Raw genomic sequence first — 16,723 nt, forward strand, 5'->3', positions numbered from 1 at the left:
CCTCCTTCCAGCTGCTGGGGCAGAGGGTTGTCAACAGTGAAGAGAACTTGGTTGGGGGGAGGGGAAGAAATACACAAGAAAGAGATAGGAAGATAAGAGGTTGGGAGGACCTCCCCCAAGCTCAAGCTCTTACTGTAAGAAGGGAGGTTCAGGTTGAGAAGAGCTTTTTCCAATTTCTCTCCACCCCCAACCAGCATAGCTCCTGATCAGATGCTTAGACAGCTCCCCACAAGCCAGTGGTGATAGGGGTAGGAGTGGTGGTGGTTGTTTGACAGGCTGTTTATTTCATAGTTAACCCAAAGGAAGAGCTTGTGCATTTGTGCCTTTGTCTTCATCTCTGTATGAATTTATTTATGCCCATGTATCTCTTTGATGTCTGTGCATCTATATTAGCCTTCTTTTACAGATGACAAAGACTCAGAAAAGTTACTTTCAGTGCAACTCAATCTAAAAGACATTTACTAAACCCTACTATATGTAAGACACTGTGCTTGGAGAGATAAAAATAAATTACAAGAAAAAAGTCCCTGTTCTCAAGGAACTCACATTCTATATCTCACATAGTGGGTCAGTAAAGAGTCAAGACCTAACAGAGGCCTCCTGATTCCCAACCTAGAGCTCTTTCCTCTGAATTTTGGCTGCATCCAATGGAAGGAACTGATTTCATTTTACACATTTGGCACTAATTTTATGCAAATAAATACAGATTTATGCAAAGTGATGCCTCTGTGTGGGGGGTGGGGGGAGGAGAGAAAGAGAGAAAATGGAATTCTAGTGTCCTAAGATAAGGATCCCCATAGTATTTTGTTCTGTCCTAGATGGATCTCTCTCTTATTGGATACAGGAGCCACAGATCATGACTAGTCATGAATAATCTCCACCATTTCTCATCACTGGCCTCCAAATCCCTCTGTCTCTACACATAAACATAGACAGTGGGGCCCCACAGGGGAGTGCCACTCTCCTGGGAACAGAGTGGAAAAGACACATCTCTCCTGAATCGAAAATCAGGGTCCCAACTGGGAGAAAAACTGGGAAATGAAAGGCTGGTTTCAGGCACTCTGGGGACAAGGTCTGAGGCTCCACTAAGAAGTTACTCATATTACACATGCCCAGAGTCATTACCAGGAAGAAAACTCACCAGTGTGGATGACAAACAGCTGGTGTCCAGATAATAATAACTCCCACTTCTATAACACCTTAAGGTTTAAAAAGTTCTTTCCTAACAGCAACACTGTGAGGTTGAGGGTGCATGTGTTACCATTTTTATTTATCAAATCAGGAAACTGATGAGGAAAAGAGGATGAAGAAACTATTCAGATCAGAGATATGGCGAATGGAAGAACCCAGGTCGCCTGATGCCAGGTCCAGTGTTCTTTCTACTACATCACATTTTAGTGCTTTTTCAGATTTTGTAAGGCAGACCTTGAGTGCACTGAATCTGGAGTCAAAAATCCTGAATTCAAATCCCAGCTTTCCTACTTAATATCTGTTTGATATTGAGCAAGTTATTTTAACCTCTATTATTCTGAGATTCCTTATCTTTAAAATTAAGCGACTGAGCTTCATGTTCTCTATCTTTTTCAGTTCTAAATCCTATGATTCTGGTTGGGTGGAAGTATCATGCCTGTGAAAGGGAATGTAGTGTAGGCAATTTGCTTCCAGAAATTCAAGGAACAATAATCTCTTAGGTTCAGCACTATGGACAGCCCCCCAGCAAATGTTAGAATTCTACCATCTCAAAGCTAGGAGGGACTGGAGGGTTCCCAACTACTGTTTATGACTCTGCCACAGAATGTCTCACAGGGAATCATCAAGCTTTTGCTTAGCAACCTTCATTGCTGGAGAGCAAACTAACTTATGAGGGTGGTCATTTAGCTTTTGGACAACTGTAGTTGTTAGAAACATTTTCCTTCTATGCAGCCAAACTGCCGCTGTGCAACTTCTCCCAATTGCTTCTTCTTTTTTCCTTCTGGGGTCAAATAGTGCAAGGTTAATCTCTCTTCCACATAACAGTCCTTCAGATATTTGAAGACAGCTAAGATAACTAATGTCTCCCAGAGTGTTTTCTTTCCTATGATCTTTGGTATCTCCAAGAAGGTGGAGAAAGGAGCCCTCTTTCACTGAACTCTTAAATCCATAATGTCTTTTCTCCATATTGACCACACTTCTGGAATAAAATCTGTTACCTAAGAGGAGAAGCAGCATTGTACAATGCAAAGAATTGGGCATCAGAAGTCAGATGGCCTGGGTTCAAATCCCAGTTCTTCCATTTATTAACTAAATCTCTCAACCCAAGTGGTTGGATTAGATTATTTCTAAGGTCCACTTCAGCTTTATATTCCATTATTTATGAGAAGTTATCCATTAAAACCTCAAGGATTGCTTGTTGGTGGAAACATGCTGCAGAGGAAAGACCTATGGATTTGGAATTAGAAAACTTGAGTTCAAATCTTTACTCTGCTTTATCTGCCTGACAAAGAACAAGTTATTTCACTCTGTTTCACTTTGCTCACTTATCAAATTAAGAGGTTGAATTGAATATTCCCACAAGGTCCTGTTCAGTTCTAAAAATGTCATCCTATGATTCTTTCTCAGGACTGAGCACACAGTAGGGACAGGAAGTACCCTGGAATGCGAGTCGAGTGACCTAGATTGAGGTCCTAATTCTGCCCTTGATCAGCCTTATGACCTTTCTTCCTTTTCCCAGTTAGGACCCAGGCTCCTTCTCACTCCAAAAGGGATAACAACTCTTGTCTTGATTCCCTCCAAAGGTTGTTGTGGGGAACAAGTGAGCACATTTATGATCATTCTTTGTAGACCCTAAAGAGCCATTTTGAGGGGAGAAGGAAATTTGTAAATAAATAAATGCTGAGTGGGGGATGAATGATTGGTTTCATTAGTTCATCTAGCAGAGACAAATTTAGATGAATTTGTATGGCATAAGACTTTACAGATATGACTGAAACACTAAAATGGGTTCTTCTGGACATATAGGATGTGTGTCCAGTTTTCCTCATCCTTTAGTTCCATTTGATGACATGGAAAGATGGGAAGGGCATTGGATTTGGAGGGAGAAAACTTCAGTTCAAGTCCTGGCTCTGACATGACCAGTATGACCTTGATCATACCATTTTCTCTCCCTTGGGCTTCAGTTTCTTTTCTTTTTTTTAAACAATAACAACAATAACTTGATAGTTGGACTAAATGTTTTCTAAGCTACTTTTCCAGTCTGTTGTTCTGTATTGCAATGAACTGAGATCTGACTGGTGTCAGCCCTGGGTACAGTCAGATATAAATCAGGGCTTATTTTTATATAGTGCTTTAAGGTTTTACAAAGCACTTTACAACATTCATTAACTTTATTTGATCCTAACAACTCTTTGACATAGGTGCTATTATTATCCCCATTTTATAAAAGGGGTAATCAGATGATTTGATAATGCTTAGAGGCAGGATTTGAACACAAATCTCTTCAGTCTTCAAGTCTAGCCCTATTTCTCATTTTTAGAGGATTAGGTATTTTTACATCAGCTTAATTTATAAGCGTCTCTCTCTCTCCCATCACTTACTTAGCAAGTTTTCTCTTATACAAAAATTTAAAAAGAATAAAAAACTATTTAGCAAACATAACCACCACAATGACTGTATGTGAAAACCAATGCAATAACCCACAGCCATATTCTACTGCCTTTCAATGGAGGGTAGCAGATACAATTTCTCATCTCTGATGCCAAACGTGGTCACTATAATTACATAGCATTCAGTATTATTTCATTGGTTTTTTTGGTTTAAGATTGTGTTGTCACTGTACATATTGTTTTCCTGGTCCTGCTTATTTCTCTCTGCATCAGTTTATGTGCCTTCCCATATTTCTCTGAATTCCTCATATTTACTATTTCTTATAGTGTGGTACTATTCCTCTGCATTCATGTACCACAGTTTGTTTAGTCATTCACCAGTCGATGGATGCTTACTTTATGCTGCTATGAATATTTTGGTGTGTATGGGACTTTTCTTTCTATCTTTGACACTGCTCTTTTCCACCTCCCCCCACCCCTTCACTACTCCTACCCCTGGGATATAGGCCTAGGAATAGGATCTCTGGGTCAAAGGATATAGATATTCTGTTTTTGTTTTTGTTTTTTTTAGAAAAGGTTAACAAATCCCAGAATGTTGTGCCAATTCGTATCTTTGCCAACAGTGTATTAGAGTCACACTCTTTCCAGTACACCATACCTCCTGTTCTTTTGCTTTCAGCCCAGACTTAAGTTTACCTGGAGAAAGTCCTGGCTGAACTAGCTGGGAGTTGGGGGCCTGGGGACACTGACATAGAGTTCTTGATGAAGAGGAAGGAAAATCCCTCCTTCTATCTCTCTTGGCCCCAGTGTGTGTAAATGTGTATGTGCATGGCATGCGTGCTTGATCCAGGCACAAGCTCCCCCCTCCCCTCACCCAGCCCCACTTGCCCAGCTCCTGTTCCTAAGCAACTGGGATGTAGGAGATGATTTCTTCCTGCAAAGTTGGGGAGGGGAAGAAGCTATAAATAGGGAGGGAGAAAACAAAAATAAAGTCATGGTTACGGAGAGGCTGCAGCTGGTCCCTGGGCTAGCCTTCATCTCTTCTGGGGTTGGTGACTCAGGACAGCTTGATTGGTGGGGGTGGGGGATTGAAGACTGGGAAGGTTCTCTCATCCCTCACCCAAGAAGCCCCAGGGCAGGGTTGAGATGCCATGTGCTACTTACTACCATCTATGACCTCAGCCAAGTCACTTCACTTTGGACCTCAGTTTCTTCCTTTGTAAAATGAAGTGATTGAAATAACAAATGCTATTATTTAAATTATTATTTAATTATTTAAATAATTAAAGTACTTTCTAGCTCTAAATTCTACAGGTTCCTGTACATACCCAATGAGAGCAAGCAGGGCTAAAGACGGAGGCTGTGATGGTTGGGAAGCTGAATATACTGGCACCACTCTTACCATGTGCTACGCTAGCTTCTGCACTCTTCCCCACCTGTGAACATTGGGAGGTCTTTATGCTGAAGGGCAGCTGCTGAATATACATCACTCCTACCTTCCAAAATGTCCAACTCCTGACTTCTATAGGGATCCTTCCTATATTAGCTCCACCTGCTACAGATGAGTCACTACAGGAACCTCTTCACTCTTTTTTTTTAAAAAAATCATCTTCAACACCACTCTGCCCCAAGGATACACATAGCCCAGATAGCCCAATAAGCAAGCATAGGACAGGGTCAAAGGTGTTGAGCTAAGTTAGTTCCACACAGAGAAAAATGCTTTCCCAGAAAGCCCCTAGCACTTAATCTTAACCTCAACCTCAGATTGAGTCCCCCAACCTCTGCCACAGACTGATTCAAATTCCAAAACCTTTACATTTTTCTGGGAGATTCAGATTCATCCATCCATCCATTCACTCACTCATTCAACAAGCATTTATTAAATACCTACCACATGTCAGTCCCTGTGGTAGACACTGGGAAAATAGAGACAAATGAAATATTCCTTGCCCTCAAGGAACTTACATCCTTTCGCAGGGAACCAATATGTACACATATAAGTAAATATAAGATATATGTGAAGTAATTGGTGGGAATTTTATTAAAAACATGTGTGGATGAGAAAACTCTTTGTAGAGATAATGGCACTTTAGCTGAGATTTAATTAAGGATAGGGATTTTAAGAGGCAGAGGGAAGGAGGGAAAACATAGCAGTCATACATGGGGGATAGTTCATGCAAAGTCACAAAGGTGGGCAAGGGAATGTCATGAATTGGGAATAGCAAGTAGGTAATAAGTGGTGCAGTGGATAGAATGCCAAGCCTAAAATCTTCCTGAATTCAAATCCATCCTCAGACACTTCCTAGCTGGATGACCCTGGGCAAATCATTTAACCCCATTTGCCTCAGTTTTCTCATCTGTAAAATGAGCTGGAGAAGGAGATGGCAAACAACTCCAGTATCTTTGCCAAGAAAATCCCAAATGAGGTCAAGAGAGTTGGACATGATTCCAAATGAGTGAACAAGAATATTGGCTTAAATGTACAGTGCCTGTGAGGGAATGAATATGTAACCACTCTGGAAAGATAGGTTGGACCCAGAGTATGTATCTAAAAGCAACTGGTGGTGCAATGGATAGAACACTGGTCCTGGAGTCAGGAAGATCTGAGTTCAAATTTGACCTCAGATGCTAGTTGTGTGACCCTGGTCAAGTCATTTAACCTCTTTTTGTCTCAGTTTCCTGAACTGCAAAATGGGGATAATAAAAGCACCTACCTAGCATAGTTGTGAGGATCAAATGAAATTGTATTTGTGTGGAGTGCTTAGTATAGTACCTGGCACATAGTACTTTTCCCCAAAGAGAGGAGTCTGTATTTTGTCATAGAGACAACATGGAATCATTGTAGTATCTCAAGTAGGAAAAATGGTCAAATCTCTGTTTTGGGAATATTAATTTGCCAACTATTTGAAGACTGGATTGGACAGAGATACCCTGGAGGCAGGTAAGACAGTTAAGACGCTATTGGTAGTAGTCTATGCAAGAGGTGATGAGAGCTTGAGTTCAATGGTGGCTGTATAAGTTCAGAGAAAGGGATGTATTTGAAAGCTATTTTATAGGTAGAACAAAGAATTGGCAACTGCTTAGATGTGGAGGATGGGGCTTGAGGGAGAATGAAGAGTTAAAAGCAACGAGGTTGTGAATCTAGGTGACTGGAAAGAAATAAGGAATTTAACATGGATGCTGGTTTTGAAGAAAGGAAAATAAATACTGTTTTGTATATGTTGGGTTTGAGATGCGCATGACACATCCAGTTTGAAGTGTCCAATAGGTAGCTGATGAAGTGATACCGGAACTGATGAGAGATGAGAGTCTGGGTATATAAATCTAGGAGTCTTCTGATTAGAGATGATAATCAAGCCCTTGGAGAGTGGATGATATCACTGAGAGAAAGGGTATAAAGGGAGAAGAAGTCTAGGACAGTACCTTAGGGGTTCATAGTTAAAAAGTGAAACATTGGTGAGACTCTAGCAAAGGAGTAGGAGAGGCTAGTTGACTGAATTTTGTGGCACATGCCTGTAATCTCTGCTACTGGGAAGACTGAGGCTGGCAAATCACTTAAGCTTGGGAATTTTGAGTTATAGTAGGCATAAAACCATTCCTTCCAACTGCAAGTCCTGTGAGTCTAGAGAAATGGATTCAAGTCTTAGCTTTGACATTAAGTACCTTGGGCAAATGAATTAATTTCTATGAGCCTTGTTCTCCACTTCTAAAATGGAATGATAATGATAATAATAATACTTATAGTACTTATAATGTTGGTATGATGAAGGTATTTTGGCATCAGTAAAATACTTTATAAGTGTGAACTGTTATTTTTTAAATTAACAAATAACCCATAGACCAGATAACCCAGAGTTTCTGGTGATATAATACACACTATATAAAAGTAGCAATCATAAGGCTAATAGGTTCATTAGGCAAGGGAATAATGTGTTATGTTATAGTAAAAAGTGTAATGGAAGTCAGGGGACTAAGGTAAATCTCCAGATCAACCAATTAACAAACATTTATTAAGCACCTACTCTGTGTCAGACATTGTCCTAGAGGGTGAGCATACAAATGAAAACAGTTCTTGCCCTCAAGAAGCTTATGTGTGACTTTGGGAAAGTTACTACCCTTCTGAGACTTCCTTTCTTCTTGAGAGAAAGGAGATTGTTTAGGTGTTGCTGGAGTCAGACCCTGGGCTTCCATAACAAGGGTCCAGCTCCCATCAGCACATGCATAAAGAAACATCTCTTCTTGGACACTGAGGCACTTCATCTTTGGAATGGGGTATGGCAGGAAGTACCTGGAATTCTGAACTCATTCCTCTTGGCTAAGCTAGGGACCTTAGTCTACTCTTGGGAATATTGGTCTTAAAGCTCCCATAAGCATCCAATTCTCTGCCGACAGTGTGAGGCCTCTAGCCAAAAGGATACTCTGTGGAGACAGTTCCGTCTTCCACTGTGAGTGCCAGGAGATAGTTGTATGGGCTCTTTCTTAGGGGTCTTAAAGGATGAGGTGTCTGCCCCCTCCCTTTGCTCCCTGCCCCCTCCTTTTGGCTCTAGAAACAGCTCAGCTCAGAGCCCAAGTCCAGTCGGGCGTTTGCTGGAATCATTGAGAGAGAAAGAGAAAAAGAGAGAGAGAGAGAGAGAGAGAGAGAGAGTGTGTATACTGGAGGGAGCTTCAGGGAAGGTGGAGGGGCACCCGCTCCCGCCCCTGCCTCGGTTACCAAGACAACTGCATCCGAGCAGGGCGGGGTTTCACAGCATCTTTGGACGGAGCATGAGTGTGGGGGCGGGGTGTGCGTTCGTATGTCTGTGCCAGTGAGCTGCATGTCTGGGTCTGCGTTCGCGTGTTTCCGAGGAATGGGTGTCCGTGTGTGCACGGGAATGGGTGGTTTTTGTGTTTCAGTAGGTGACTTGGAGGCCGTGGTGTCAGGCGGTGTATACATGAGTGAATGTCCGTCTGTGGGTGTTGGGGGAGTTTAAGTGGGGACGGGGATGTGCCAAGCAGTCCTGTACGAATTGTATCGTGTGGGGGTCTGTGTGTGAACAGAGGCGGGGAGCAAATCTGTTGTGCAGTGGGGGCGGAAGCGTACAGTGTTTTGTTTTGTTTTGTTGTGGAGGAGAGCTTTCGAAGTGTGTGTGTGTGTGTGTGTGTGTGTGTGTGTGTGTGTGTGTGTGTGTTGGGGGGGGCGGGATGTGGGATGCTCGTGCCGGAATGTGTGTGTGTGTGATGGGGTGTTGTGTGTCTGCGTGAATATGGGGGAAGAAGGGTGTCTGTGTATACCGGAGGCGCCGGTGCACTCTGCGTGTGGATGCGCCTCCAACGCAGCAGGCTTCCGCCAGCATCCCTGGCACTCCCCAGCTTCCCATATCCATCCCCTCAAGAAGCGCTGCTTCATCTCTTCCGGCGGTCTCAGCCTCTCCAGATTGATCAGATCCGACCAGCGGAGGCGGAGAGGGAGAATGTTGGGCCTTGGACCCAGACGCTTGGCTAATGGCTCTGAGATCTAAAGAGGAGGGAAGAGGCGGTGTGGGTTCCCCGCCACCCAGCTGCGGTTCCCAGCAGGCCCTAAGCGCTGCTCACCAGCAGGTGGCATCTGGAATCTTAGAACAGCGCATGCCTCTCCTCCAAACTCCCTCCTACCATCTCAGTATGATGCCTTCCATGATCCCTCCAATCCAGCTTTTGGGGGGGCCTCCACATAGAAAAATAGGTCATTTGCGTGATGCCTGAGGGGAGAGGAGGGGCTCAGAGTCTCCATCCCCTAAAACCTTGCTCTGACCAGAACACAGTGGAAATTGAAGTACATAGCTAGGAACCCCGAATCATAAAAGCTAACCCTGGGAAGACAAGATTCATGGCCACTTGAGGTAGCAGGGCTTGGCAGAGAACCTCAAAAAAGAGAGAGGAGACAAAGCCAGGAATAGGGAGTCCTGGGCCACAGGGAAAAAGAACTCTATTGCTGGGACCGGGGTAAGGGGCAGAGGTAGAGAGGTGAAAGAAACTCTTAGTCTATGAATAGAAAGGGAGTCACCCAGAGTAGAGTCTTAGGGCTCCAGAGGAATCGCATGTCTATCCAGGGCCCAAAGAACATGGACTGAGAGAGACCAGGAACAGCTTATCGGGCCAGAACCAGAGTCCCAAACAAGGACCAGGGACTAGGACCAGGACCAACATCAGATCCCAGAGTTGTATCCTGGGACCCAGGTCAGGAGCCAAGAACCCGGACTTGACTAGAGTGGGGTTGCAGATGTTCTGGAAGGGGCAGAGGCCAGCACAGGGATGAATACAGACAATTGGCTTTATTCATGGACACACTGGGAGTCCCAGGATGGGGGGCAGCCCCATGACACACACAGAAAGGGAAGGATGTCTCCATGCCACAGTCACAACACACACCGCCCGAGCCGGGTCAGGTTGGGGGTGACTCCAGTGAAATTTTCAAAGGGAGGGCAGGGGACAGAGGAACTGGAGGTAGGGGATGGAAATACATGGCCTGGCTCCTGCTTTGGGTTAAAAACACAAGTTCTTAGGTCCCGCAGGGGGTCTAGGCTACCCTGGGGAGCCCCAGGGGCCCAGTTGTAGGGAGGAAGTATAGGGGACCCAGGCTCACCCAGGGAGCCCCCAGTCAGGCAGGAAGTATCTCAGTCTTAGCCTAGGCCAGGATTGATTTTGCCTAACTTTGTTTAAAAACATATGGGCCATGCTGTATCCCATCCTGGGAGAGGGGGTGGCTGGGGGAGGAGAACTGGGGGGCTCCCAGAATCTCTACCCTGCCCGCTGCCCCCAGGAGGGAGGGAGGGACAGACACCAAACACAGACTTCTGGGAAGGGGAGAGGATCTTGGGTCAGGAAGATCTTATGTTGAGGGGCATGGAAGTAGGGGTTAGCCCTGGCTCTGGGGGTTAGGGGGCCGGTTATTGTGCTGCTGGTGGGAGGGCCGGAGCCCGGCCCATTATGCTTCTGGTTCGTATTCCTGGTACTCCTCCTGTGGGGGAAGTTGGGGTGGGGAAAGACATGAAAAAGAACCAAAATACATTTTAGAGCCAGAGCCATAGCATTGGAAGATGCCCATCCTCTGCCCCCCCGTTCAGGACTTCTCTCCCCCAGGAAATCTCTCTCCCCTCTCCATAGGGGAGTCAAGAAAGCAGAGTTTTAGTCTCAGCACTGTCACTTTCCTTGATCTTGGCCAAGCCGTCCTAGGCCTTTAATAATCTCTTCTGTAAAAGAAGGTGCTCAGACTATTTCAGGGGGTCTTAACTTTCTTTGTCTTTGGCAGTCTGGTGAAGCCCAGAAACCCCTTCTCAGAATAATATTTTTAAATGCATAGAATAAAATATACAGGATTACAAAGGAAAATAAGTGTACTAATAAACAATTACCAATTTTTTTAAAAGTTCATGAACCCTAGGTTAGGAACCCCTGGGCTAGATGACATCTAAAGTCCCTTTACACTCTAGCATTCTGTTTTCCGTATTCTTCAGTCCCTTCCAGGCCTGACTTTCTGTGAATCTATAATCCCTCCCCATAAGCAGAACCCTGAGGCACAAGTTGGGGTCAGCAGGATCCCACATTCCCCATGTCCTTTTCTGAAAGAGGAAAAAGCCCTGGAGGCCTCAGCTCTGCCAGGAACTCCATTCTCTTCTTTAGCCTGGGCTACCAAGGATAGGGCAAGAGAGGAAGGTCTGAGTCTGAGAGGCCTGGCCGTGAGAATTAAAGGCTTAGTATTCTTCTGGATTGATTTTAGTGCCTACTTCCAGGGCTGAACTTACCTGGGGGGGTTCTTCATAACTCTCTCCTTCGGTATCCAGCAGTGGCTCAGCCATTGGCTCTTCCCCAACCTCCTGGCCCACCTCTTCTGGCTAGAAGAAGAAACAGGAGAGCACTGAGGGAGGATACTCAGTCTTCAGTATCCTCTCAACACAGAAAGACTGACCCAAGAAAGAGGGTAGGAAATGTAAGAAAAACAAGGACCAAACTGGGTATTTCTCTTACTTCTTCCTTTATGCAACTCTACCTCTCCTAACCCAAATCCACAAGGGGAAGAAAAGGGATGGGTGTGGGGTTGGGAGCATCTCCTCCTAGAGATTGTCCCTTCATCGGTCCTGCCATGAGCCCCCTTCTTTGCATTGCTCCCCTCCCACCCCCCTGTGGCCTGGTTCCTTCAGCTGCTGCTATTCTGGGATAAGCTGGGAGGCAGCCGCTGAATGGTGAGATCCAAGACTCTCCCCCCTCCCCCTTCCCAGCTGCCACCCAGACCCAGGCAAATACCAACAGACAAAAGTGGGTCTGCTGACCATTGCTTCCCCACAGGGCACATATGTGACTTGAGTGCACAAAGACAAGTCCACAGATATCATGGGGGTACATATTGAAACCTGAACAGACAAGGCTAATACCTATGGCACACAGTCACATGTATACAGCAAGCACACTGGAGGGCTTTAATATTCCCATGCTTCATATACCTTGGTGACAAATTTTATGGACATAGGGCAATTGTAGGCACGTGTGGCTTGCTCATGCTTTTAAGGTACCTATACACACCCAAGGGGACACCTGTGGAATGCACAGAGGGGTACCCAAGGCCCAAGCACACATATAGCACATGCACTAGACTGGTGCATAATATTTTCTCCAATTACATGTGATCTGTACCCTTTTGGCTGACAGCATAAAAGACTTGGGGTTTTAGACCTTAACTCCACTCACCTAAGGTCACATCTATGCAAATACAGATGCACAAACACAAGCCATGCTGATATGGAGATGAATGCTTGCATACATACTGCCATGCAAACTCTGAGGCCACTAAATGTGGCCAGGGTGTGTTTGAAGTGGGGTGGGGCCGGGTTCTCCCCAATCCCTCGCAGATCCTCGTCCCACCTGCAGGAGGCGCTCACCTTCAGGTCGGTGGGGAACTCTTCTTTCTTCACCAGGCCCGTGGCAGCTGCGATGTTCCCAGCCCCAGAGAACACCGCGCCTCCTAGCTGGGACGCTTGCTCCTTGGTCTTCTCGGCCACTGAAAAGTGGCCGCAATAGGATCAGCGCATCGCCCCCCTGTGGTCAGGGCCGGGAGCGCAGACCCCTCCCCGCTCCCACCCAGGCTCTCTTCCGCAGGACTGAGCCTTCAGTGACCTTCCCTTCTCCCAGGATATCATGCTATCCTGGGGCACCCCCAGGCTTCCTTGGGCACCACCCGGAGCAAGTGCAGGGGAAGGGAGAGGGGGCTGGTACCTGATGTGACGCCTTGTACCACCCCCTCCCGGGTCTTGTTTCCTGGTGAAAGAGAAAAGTCTTGGGTCACAGAGTGCCCCCTAGCACAATGAGATAAAAAGAGCATACTGGCCCTAGGACCAGGAAACCCCTGTTCAAGTGCAGCCCCTTAGATTCATTGCTTTTCTCTGGCCTCATTTTGTCCCTTCGTATAAAAAGGGCTTCAATTATTTGGTTTCTAAGGTCCTTATCTCTTCTTATGATTAGGGAAGGGCAACAGAAAATTCAAAAAAGTAACTAACCCTGTCCCCTACCCACCAGATCAATCTGGCCCTCAAATCTGCCCAACTCAGGGAGAGGAGAGGGGAGGGGAGGGGAGGGAAGGGGAGGAGAAGAGAGAGGAAGAGAGGAGAGGAGAGGGGAGGGGAGGAGAGGAAAAGAAAGGAGAGGGGAGGAGAGGAGACAGAGAAAGAGACAAGTCTGGGGTTCTTGAGTTAGACCTGGGAGAGCTTCCTCAAGACCAGGCACAGGCTGCCACAGCCCTTGATAAGGCTAATCTGGTCCTTGTTCTCCCTGCTGCTGTCCCCTGTGGCCCTGAGACAGAAAAGGTCTCTCTAGCTACTAACAACTCCCATGAACCCTCATTTCACTCACTGATTCTGTCCTATGACAAAATTTCCCCTCCCACAATTCAATAGGCCCTGAGGCTCTGGGCATCATTAGTTAGCATATTAAGTATTTTGGAGTTTTAAGGGGGTTTTTGTTAGTAAGAAAACATATATCATAGCTCTTGAAAAAGAGATCTTGTCAAAGTAACATCATGGTCCAGGCTGTAGGGGAGAGGCGGCTTTACCTCAAGAGAGGTGGGCAGAAAGTTACTTCAGGGAGAGTTAGAAAGAGATAAAAGGGCAGACGAACAAAACAAAGACAAGAGTAATGTAAACTGTAGAAAAGCCAGAAAACCAGCCTCTGAAGAGAGCCTGAGAAAAAGATACATAATGAATACACAAGAAATATGTGAATTGTTCCCCAGTGTGACAGAGAATTATGAAAGGCAGCAGTTTTCACTAGACAACAAAGGGGGGAGTTGGGTACCAAGCAGAAAAAGATTCTGTATCTTCGGAGACAAAAAGTGAGGCTTTAGGTTTTAGCTTAAGGGCTGGAAGAGGAATGATAGAAGGAACCATTTCTCACCCAGGCATGAATCAACAAGCATTTATAAAGTGTCTGTTATGTGCCAGGCACTGTGCTACACTCTGAGAGCAGCGCTTTAGATTCACTGAATTAGACTTATAAGGGACCTTAAAGATGATCTAAACCAAATCCTTCATTTTACAAATGATGAAGTGAGGCACAGAGAAGGAAATGACTTGCTCAAGGTCACACAGCTACAAAATGAATGAGTTAAGCTTTAAACCCAGCCCCTCTAAAGCTCAAACTTTCCAGACCCCCATTCTCTTGGCTGATAGACACTCTTTTCATTGCCTACACCGCTTCCTTCCCATTAAGGATTCCTCTTAGTTTCTCTGAAGTCTAAAAATCCAAGTGGCTTTATTCAGAGTCTTAGATCTGGTACCAGTATCACGCTGACTAAGGAGCATGACGATGAGATGAAATGGGAAGATTCCTCAGCAACCAGAAGGCAGCATGAAGGGTTAGATGGAGAAGAGACCAGGAGATGGAAGAGACAAAAATACATAGAATTACCTACTGAATCCCTACTGGACCCCTGGTTACCACCACTAACTCATCATCATAACAATGATGAGGCACATTTCTAAAAGGTTTACACAATACTTCCCTACAACACCTCTGTGAAGTAGTTAACACACATATTATTATCTCTTTTAAAAATAAGGAAAATGAAGCTCAGAGACAATTCCTGAAAATCCTAGAATGTAATTTAAAGGCACACAGCTAAGTTCTTCTGTCTCCATGCCCAGAGCTCATTCCACGATTCCACACCACCTTTGACTGCTTCTTATGCTCTCCCTACTCCAACACCTAATCCCTGATCCCTCCCATAGTGATTCCTTCTGTTGACTCATTGTTCTGATCCCTAACATTAACCCATTCACTCTTGTTCACTCCCTCTTGACCCTTCCCACTGACTCATCCTCCCCCCCATTACTTTCATACTCCAATCCCTGCTGCTCTATTGAGATGGGTCTCCTTGGTAAAGCCTGGCTAGTCTGCCTAGGTCAGACAGAGTCTGCCTGGGTGCAAGGGGGTAGCTCTCACCAACATAGAGGACACCCTCCTTGGTCTTTTCTGCAGCTTCTGTGACCCCCTGTTTGGTCTTCTCCGCAGCAGCTACCACGCCCTCCTTGGCCATGGACAGGCCCTTCATGAACATGTCCATCTTGCTGGAATCTGTGGGGGCAGGACAAAGATGACCTGTTACCCCAGAGTGAGGTATCCTGGGGGGGGGAAATACCAAAAGTGGGGGAGAAGAAGCCATTCCCTTTCCCCTTTGCCTCTCTTCACAATGCCTCCCCTCTGAGACCCCTATCTTCTTCAATCCAGTTCCCTAGGGAGGCCCCTATCCCTTCCCATTAACAGTGGGTCAAAGTCTCAGTGTCCTTGAAGCCCAGGAAATTGGGAAGGGCTGAGGACTTCTTTATGGGGGCTATGGCAGAGTCAGAACCACCGCACCAACTGGGGGGCCACACACGTTGACCCATAGACGTGCACTGACGCATGCTCAGTCACATAGGGACACACGAAGTCACACGCGCAGGCACACACGCATCCATGCCATGAAGTGGGGGTTAGAAAATCAGAGAGGAGAAATGAGGTTGGGGGCTGCTGGCTTTACTTCTACCGAAATGCCTTTCAAGCTTCCCCTATTTCCCACTTCTCCTCAAAGCCCCTGTACCCTATGTTCCCTCCCTCAGAGAACTCATTCCCGCCCCCAGATCTAGGGCCCGGTGCCCCTTCTTCCACCTCCAGACCCCAGGCCCTGTCTTCTCCAATACCTTTCCCTCACCCCCAATTCCCTTGCACCCCGTGATACCTTGTCCGCATCCCGACCTGCAGCCTGGAGCCTCTGTCCCTTCTTCCCCCAGCCTCAGGGTGACCTATGCTTCTCCCCCCACCAGTAGCCCCAGAACTCTGTCCTCCTCTACCCCCAAATCCCTTCTTTTCACAACAGATCCCCCCCTCCCTCAGCTCCGTCGCCCAGTGCTCTCTCTCCTCCCATGCCCCAGGGCACCTTTTCTCCCCCAACCCTCTCCAGCTCCCCAGCAGCCCTGGCATCCCCCTCCACCCCCCCACTCCTCCCGCAGCTTTTTTTCTAGCCTTTCTCCGGACTCAGGGCTGCCTCACCTGGGCCTGGCCGCCCCGGCTGGGGGCTGAATAGGTGGATGGATGGATGGATGGATGGATGGAGAGAGGGAGGGAGGAATGCGGCGGTGGTTGGTGGATGGAGGGGCCGCGATGTCTCTGCGCGAAGGGCCGGAGCCGGGGAGGGGGTGCAGGGGGCGCTCAGATCTCTCTGGACTCGCAGGAGGGCTGAGCCATGGAGCGCAGAGCGGCCCGATTCGGCGGTGACAGCCTGTCGCCGGCCTTCCGTGCGCTCTCCCTGGTTCTGTTTGTCTCCCGATCCTTCCTCCCCAGTGTCTGCTCCCAGGTCCCAGCTCCTCTCTCGGCCGCTGCGGCAGCTATGAGCTCTCGGCTCCCCCCTGGCGGCCCGAGCAAGCCCTGCTTCGGAGAGGGGAGGGGAAGGGGTGGAGAGAGGGGCGGGGCTCAGCGCGGCTCCTTCTTCGCGACAGCTAGCCCAGAGCTGGGCTGGGTCGGAGGCCCTGTGCTCCTCCTTCAGAGGCAACATACGAGTGTCTCTATGGATTAATAGAGCTGGAAGGGAGGTTAGAGGAAAAAATAAGATCGTAGACCTGGAAACTGGTAGGGGTCTTAGAGAACAACCAGTCTAGCTTCTT

At 46.8% G+C, this 16,723-nt stretch overlaps 1 protein-coding gene across 1 annotated transcript; it reads right to left on the reverse strand.

The window, feature by feature from the left end:
- Positions 1–9,852: 9,852 nt before the first annotated feature.
- Positions 9,853–16,490, reverse strand: SNCB (synuclein beta). Its single transcript, XM_072631102.1, has 6 exons — positions 16,113–16,490; positions 15,027–15,158; positions 12,807–12,848; positions 12,473–12,591; positions 11,342–11,431; positions 9,853–10,557 (listed from the first exon to the last, which is right to left on the reverse strand). The coding sequence occupies exons 2-6, from the start codon at positions 15,145–15,147 to the stop codon at positions 10,525–10,527; spliced, it is 405 nt and encodes a 134-aa protein (XP_072487203.1). The 5' UTR covers positions 15,148–15,158; positions 16,113–16,490; the 3' UTR covers positions 9,853–10,524.
- Between the last annotated feature and the right edge of the window lie 233 nt (positions 16,491–16,723).

This window comes from Notamacropus eugenii, chromosome 1 (genome assembly GCF_028372415.1).
Source record: "Notamacropus eugenii isolate mMacEug1 chromosome 1, mMacEug1.pri_v2, whole genome shotgun sequence".
Lineage (NCBI taxonomy): Eukaryota > Metazoa > Chordata > Mammalia > Diprotodontia > Macropodidae > Notamacropus > Notamacropus eugenii.

Excerpts from the sequence above, each read along its gene's own strand:
- SNCB (XM_072631102.1), bottom strand. The coding sequence starts at position 15,147 with ATGGACATGTTCATGAAGGGCCTGTCCATGGCCAAGGAGGGCGTGGTA. Across the intron at positions 12,592-12,806 it reads GGTACAAGGCGTCACATCAG|TGGCCGAGAAGACCAAGGAG; the intron begins GTACCAGCCCCC and ends GCCACTTTTCAG. Across the intron at positions 10,558-11,341 it reads GTTATGAAGAACCCCCCCAG|GAGGAGTACCAGGAATACGA; the intron begins GTAAGTTCAGCC and ends CTTCCCCCACAG.